Here is a 6,156-nt window from a genome sequence, read left to right on the forward strand (position 1 = left end):
GAGGTGTGATCCAGAGGACAAGTTTATAAGATCACCTGGCTTGCTTCTATACTGTGCAGAGTCCTGTGCTCCAGCCTAGACCTATTGACTCTACTGGGGGCCGAGTCCTAGAATCTATTCCCTTAACATCATCACAAGTGGTTCCTAGAAACCCAGCAGTTACACCAATATTATGACCGAGGCTAAGAGATTATTTGGCGTGCTGAAGGCCAAAGGCTGGTGAAGGATAAGGCAGTGACTTGAACACAGTTTTGCTAACCCTAAGTCTAACATACTTGCCACTCTGCTGCATCCCCTACCCTGATCCCTTACATCTGTACGGCACTTCTCTTTACTACTCCAGATCTCTGGTTTGTGTGCCCATCAGTGTCCAATTTTTGATAAAGCAAAATCTGAAGAATGAAAACTACCTTCTTTTCCGAGCTTCTGCATCAAGATGATCTGTTGTGAGCAAGTTCTGAATATGCTCCCCACAACACAATTTTCCATAGACACAAAAAAGATTGCTACTATGTTTCTTCATTAAAACATAAGCTCTTAGCAGAAAGAACTCTCCACAAATATGAATAGAGAAAAAGCCGCTGGTGTGAGAGGAACTAGTCCCCCAGGTGGGACTGGATGAGCACTAAGACTGGGCTCCAAGCTTCTCTCTGAAATGGGCTGAATGTGGCCGGGCCAGCAGGTGCATGGACCTACGGGAAGCGTGAGCATTGGGACTGAGCTCCTGATGATGAATGGGGGATGAAATGGCTCTGCCTGACTACCCAAGGTTGTGAATTTGATATTGCCCTGCTCATGCCAGCAGTGAAAGCAGCAGTGGTGATTTGCAAACTGAACATGAGATATGGAACTGGTAAAATCCCCGAGATTTGAACATAAATGACAGCTCAGATTTCAACACTTCAGTGGGCTATGTCGAGGCAATTATGGGATCCCTCCCAGGGAGAGGTGTGCAGGAGGAAAGTCCCTTCGACTTTATGAAAATGTCCAGGGCTCCAGAAAAGGGAGAATTCATACGTGAGGAATTAGATGATAGTGCTTTAAAAGTCAGTTTAAATCTGTATGATTAAAATTCTCAAAGAAATAATGGAAGGAATAGTATCATGAGGTAAGAATGGAAGTTTATAAAACCAGAGCAGACAGATTTAAATACAGTTGGAATTCTTGGAGTGGAAAATATCATCACCAATATTTTTTTTAAATTTGAGCAGATTGATTAAAAAATAAACTGGCATTACAGAAAGGAAGAAATAGTTAAAATGATCTCTCTCTCTTTCTCATTGAACACTTTATTCTAATAACACAGAACTTCCCTGGGGAAAGAAAAGAGTCATATAGCACTGGGGAGAGTAATGTGGCATGGGATAGTGGTAACCTGAATAGAGTGATGGCTAGTATAGATCTGTAACACCTTAAAAGAAACCCATTGGAGAAACTTATTTCAGAATTTATAATTTGCTTTATTCTAGAAAGTTAATATGATGTATATGCTATAAATGACATAACATTCCCTGCTGCGTGTGGGGCAAAATCACATAATCAAACACATTAATATTTATCTATATCACAATGTGTGAAGTTTGCAGTAAAATTATAAATGAAGACTCTAAGTTGCTTCTGGTCAATTCTGACCACATTTTGTAGGCAAAAGAGTTCATACTCTCAGTTTTCAGAGCTCTCTGGATTTCAGAATTGTCGAGAAATCACCATGGACCTACAAAACCAGTGCATGTTGGGGTTGAAATTATAAGGAGACATAGTATGAGTTTGCTTATGTTTGGACACATGTTCTAGCAATCTGAACCACAGAAAGGATGACTGCTGATCAGGCCAGGAGTCACTGGGGCTAGCTAGCCACAAATAACAGCAAGGAGATCAGGGCCTCAAAGGGGGACAACAGGTACATGAAGACCTGGAGAGGAAGCTCAAGAGCCACAGGAGGCGATTAGAGGTGAGGCATGCTTGAGGGAAGGAGGAAATAGAAGGGCAGATGGATTCCAACGGGGAAATAACCAGGTGAATGCTAACAATCAAAGTGGAGAAATAGGCTTGGGAATCAGAGAGCACGAGATGTGAAAAGCGGGAAGCTTGAGCTAGAGAAGGTAAGAGCTCAAAGAGCAAGAGAATTGAAAAGTGGAGGCAGGAAGACTAGAGAGAAGAGGTTTTAGAGGCTGGGAAGCCTGGAAAAGACCACAAGGAGAGGTTGAGATGGAGAAACGACAGCAAGAGAGGCCAGGTGGGCATCTGAGACAGATGTGCGCAGAGGTGAGGAGAAGAGGGGGTAAATGTGGTGGGAGGCGAATCTAAGAAAGGAGCACGGGGGGGGGGGGGGGGGTGGGGGGGGTTAGGGGGAGGGGGCGCCAGGAAAAAGAGAGAGGCGTAAACAAGAACAGAGGTAAGGACAGAAGCCAGAACAGTGGAGGGGAGGAGCAACATAAGACGAGAGGTCTACCATTTTATCAATAACACCAATTCCTCAACTGCAATTCTTTTCTAATTTTACCATATTCAAAAGTTTATTTAGTCACAGGAGCATGAAATCAATCATTTTATTTTGATTTGAAGATACTTTCCTGAGGTATTTAACAACGTTGAAATTATTGCAAACTTAATTTTTTTCCCATACATACTCAATGACTGGAAGTATGGGGTGAGAAATTGATGGGTGTGAATAAAGCATAGAAGACAGGTATATTTTTTATTTTCAGATAATTCCACTACTATGTCTCATGTAAAACAAGCACATTAATTTTTTTTTCCTGATGAATGTTAAGTTATATATTTACTAAGCAAGTAAACCAAGCCACTTTGGGTTCTAAAACACTATATATATAATATTCCAGAAAACACTGTGCATTTATCATTATATAATTATGTGCACAAAAACTATTCTTAGTTAATTGAATTTTATTCAGGCCACAATTTTACAGGATAAAAGTGTGCCATTTTTCAAAAATGACTTATTTGAAGGCATACCAATTTTGTCTCTAAAATCCAGGTGACAGCCAATTTTGTTAGTTCAAGTAAGAGTTCTTAAAACTGTTAATATATCTGGTCATATTTGTTTATAGTTCAAGTAAGAGTCCCTAAAACTCTTAATATATCTGGTCACATTTATAAGCTGAACAAATGAATAAACGTCTTTTGCAGCATGTATTTACTTAGTGCCTTTAGAGAGAACATATCTCAAATAGCTTTCTCTTCTGGGTTTCTGATGTTTTCCCTCTTCGCTCCCAGTGGGCTCTTTTCAGCCCTCAAGCTGGTGAGTTTCTTTTTCATTAGTGGTGCCACATTAGCCTCTCTGTATGACTGACCTGCAGTATAATTGATTTTCACAGCTCCCAGCAGCATGATGTAATTGTGTGAAATTAAAATTTAGTTGGAAAACCTTTTCTCAAGTCACTGCAACCAATTAGAAGTGACATTACTTAGAAAAGGAAACATCCAAGCTGAGCTTTGAACTTGTCCATTAGGGGGCAGTCAAATACTGCTCACTTCAAAATATTGTTCAGGCCCCGTTTCCAAGGTTACCAAATCATTTGAGTAAGTAGCAACTGGTAGTTACCAAGTAGCAATCTGGGCACTTCATGCTTTTAATTTCCCACAGAAGCCCATATTTTTGGTTTGTCATATTGTCCATAATTAGTCCACAAAAAACTTTTGTTGAGAGGAGGTGGCTTGAGGCTGGTTAACAAGGATACCCAGTGAATAAACTGATGATAAGATACATGTACAAAGTTATAAGAAGATATGTTATTTTTACTTATCAGTTAATGTCTGTCGCTTAAGTTAGTCAATATCATTCATCCCTTAGGCACTCAAGGGTGATCATAGCCAGAAGAGAAAAGATAATAGCATAATGTCTACTTTTCCTTTTGTTTAGCTGTGGCCTAAGAATCTATCGCAAATATTTATGTAAATTTTAAAAAGCAACCTGTGCTCTTACATAATTTGGAATGACTTTTCTTTATTATAGCCTAACTGCTTTACCTGTCTATAATTTTGTTGTGAAAAAGAAGTTTCACTAGTTACATAGGAAATGATTATTATTTTTATAAATAGGAGTAAGATATCAAAGCATTAATATGTCTAACTTTGAAAATAAATAAGTTTGAGTATAAAGGGTTAAATTAGCAATCAAAAGTATGTAAAATCAGAACGAAATCAGAATGTGAATTTTGAAATGTAAAATCAGAAAATGAAAATTTCCACGGAATTACAATTGAAATATTTATCAGGTTGGTACTGTGGATCTGAAATATGGCATTTACTTAGAAATAAAAAACAAAATCATCTGTTTAAAATTTCTTTCCTTTTTTTTTAGAGAATACCATTATGTTGTGGTGAATATTAAAACATTATTTCAGGAATGGATGCTTTTCATCTCAAAGATTTTGTTTTTCAAAATCAATTAAATGCATTACCACAAGCAGAAGCAGTACTATAGTAAAATTGGTTAACTATAGTTGCAATTCCTCTACAGTTAAGAATTAAGGGTACAGATGATCACTACACAGTGTTTTGAATCCAAGAACCTACTTCTTAATTTCTATTCTTAAAAATCATATTAAATTGAATATTACAAATGTGCATAAGGATGTATGAACTGAAGGAAGACCTGAAATCAAAGAAATGGACTACTTTCTACAACTGTTTTTCATGTCAAGTGAGTTCATATAGTCTTTCTCTTTAAGAAACATGTCAAGATCATGCTTAAAAGATAACTTACATTTTCATGTAAAAGAGATTAAAATCCAAGATAAAAATCATGCTAAGTGTATTAGAATAATATTCTTAAGTAATTTGAAAAAAAATTTTAGTATTTCCAATTCAAACTAAATTTAATATTTAAAAAATCTTTTATTTGTTAGAAGTTTGTAAATAACTGCTCATAAATACTGTATTTTATTTCGAGATTAAAAATATTCAGTTGAATTCATTTAATAAAGATTGAGTACCTTAAAAACCTAAAACAAATTTCTCAGAAAATAAAAATAATTTCAAATTCTAACTTTTAGTCTCAGAGGTTTATCAAAATTCCTTAAGAAAGACTATGGACTTAAACAGATACATTTTGAATAGTAATAAATCCAACGTGCCTTGGGTATGATTTATAGATACAAGTGTACAAGCTCACAACAAAACAAGTCTATATCTTTCTTTAAAACCAGGTGAAGATTAATTTTTTTCCTTAGCTTTACAAGAAAAATGCCACTAACTTGAAAATTAGCAGTTTGGCTGAAATAAAAATGTTTAAAAATTAAGAACAGTAAAGAGAATGATCTAAATAGGTATACTTTTGTTTTAAATGATTTTAATTTATATAGGTTTGCCCTTAGGGAGAGCTTTTGATATTTAAATTTGTCTGTGGCTTTTTTTTTTTTTTTGCAGTTCCCAGTTTAACTATGTTAACAATGAAACATAGCAACTAACAGTTACATACATTTTACGAAGATATTTCAACAGGTTGAAGTTTCATAAGGCAAAATTTTAATTTATTAATTTGTCATACTTTTGTTACAAATACTAAAAATTATTTTCTCCATTATAATTGACATATTCAACCTTGCTTTTTAAAGATGTTTTATCCACAATTTTAATAACACATAAAAGCAAGTTTCCATGAAAAATTTGTTGCTAGGATGGGACTATAAGCAATTAGTGATCATGACAAAGACAGTGTAAACCGGATGTATGTTTTTCAAGCGCTGCATTGAATCTATTATAAATATGCTAGAACTAAATAGAAATATTCTATTTCCTATTCTTTTGGAATTTCACTCATTTAAGCGAGAAAGTAGCAGCCTTACCTTTGATGTCTATCAGGATGATGAAATGAAGTAGTAGGAACATTGCAATCAGTCTGAGGCTGAAGAGATGTTTAATACCAGAAAAATAACAATAGGTTTACAGCAACTGAAGTATTAGATGTATCCTCCTTATACCTCAGAAGGAGTTCTGATATAGTAACTTCGGTGCCTCCCATGTGTCTGAGCATGCTCACAGCTAGAACCTTACTGGCATGAGGGGAGACCGTCTTGTCACCAGCAGCCTATCTTTTTTTGCTCTTTCTTTTCTGTTTCATTTTATTTTAAACCTACAGTTGTATTCTTGGTCGTTATTTCATTATAGGATGGACAGAGAGAGACATAAAGA

At 35.7% G+C, this 6,156-nt stretch overlaps 1 protein-coding gene across 1 annotated transcript in view; it reads right to left on the minus strand.

Moving 5' to 3' along the window:
* RXFP2 (relaxin family peptide receptor 2) overlaps window positions 1-5,892 on the minus strand; it is a gene marked incomplete at its 5' end in the record, with an annotated part of 64,089 nt that extends 58,197 nt beyond the window's left edge. Inside the window, one exon of the mRNA XM_025874801.2 lies at window positions 5,811-5,892. Coding sequence (XP_025730586.2) covers window positions 5,811-5,892 — 82 coding nt within the window. The remainder of the gene's footprint in view (window positions 1-5,810) is intronic.
* Window positions 5,893-6,156: the final 264 nt, after the last annotated feature.

Source organism: Callorhinus ursinus, unplaced genomic scaffold, assembly GCF_003265705.2.
Source record: "Callorhinus ursinus isolate GAN/ISIS: 27379988/994484 unplaced genomic scaffold, GSC_fseal_2.0 scaffold7, whole genome shotgun sequence".
Lineage (NCBI taxonomy): Eukaryota > Metazoa > Chordata > Mammalia > Carnivora > Otariidae > Callorhinus > Callorhinus ursinus.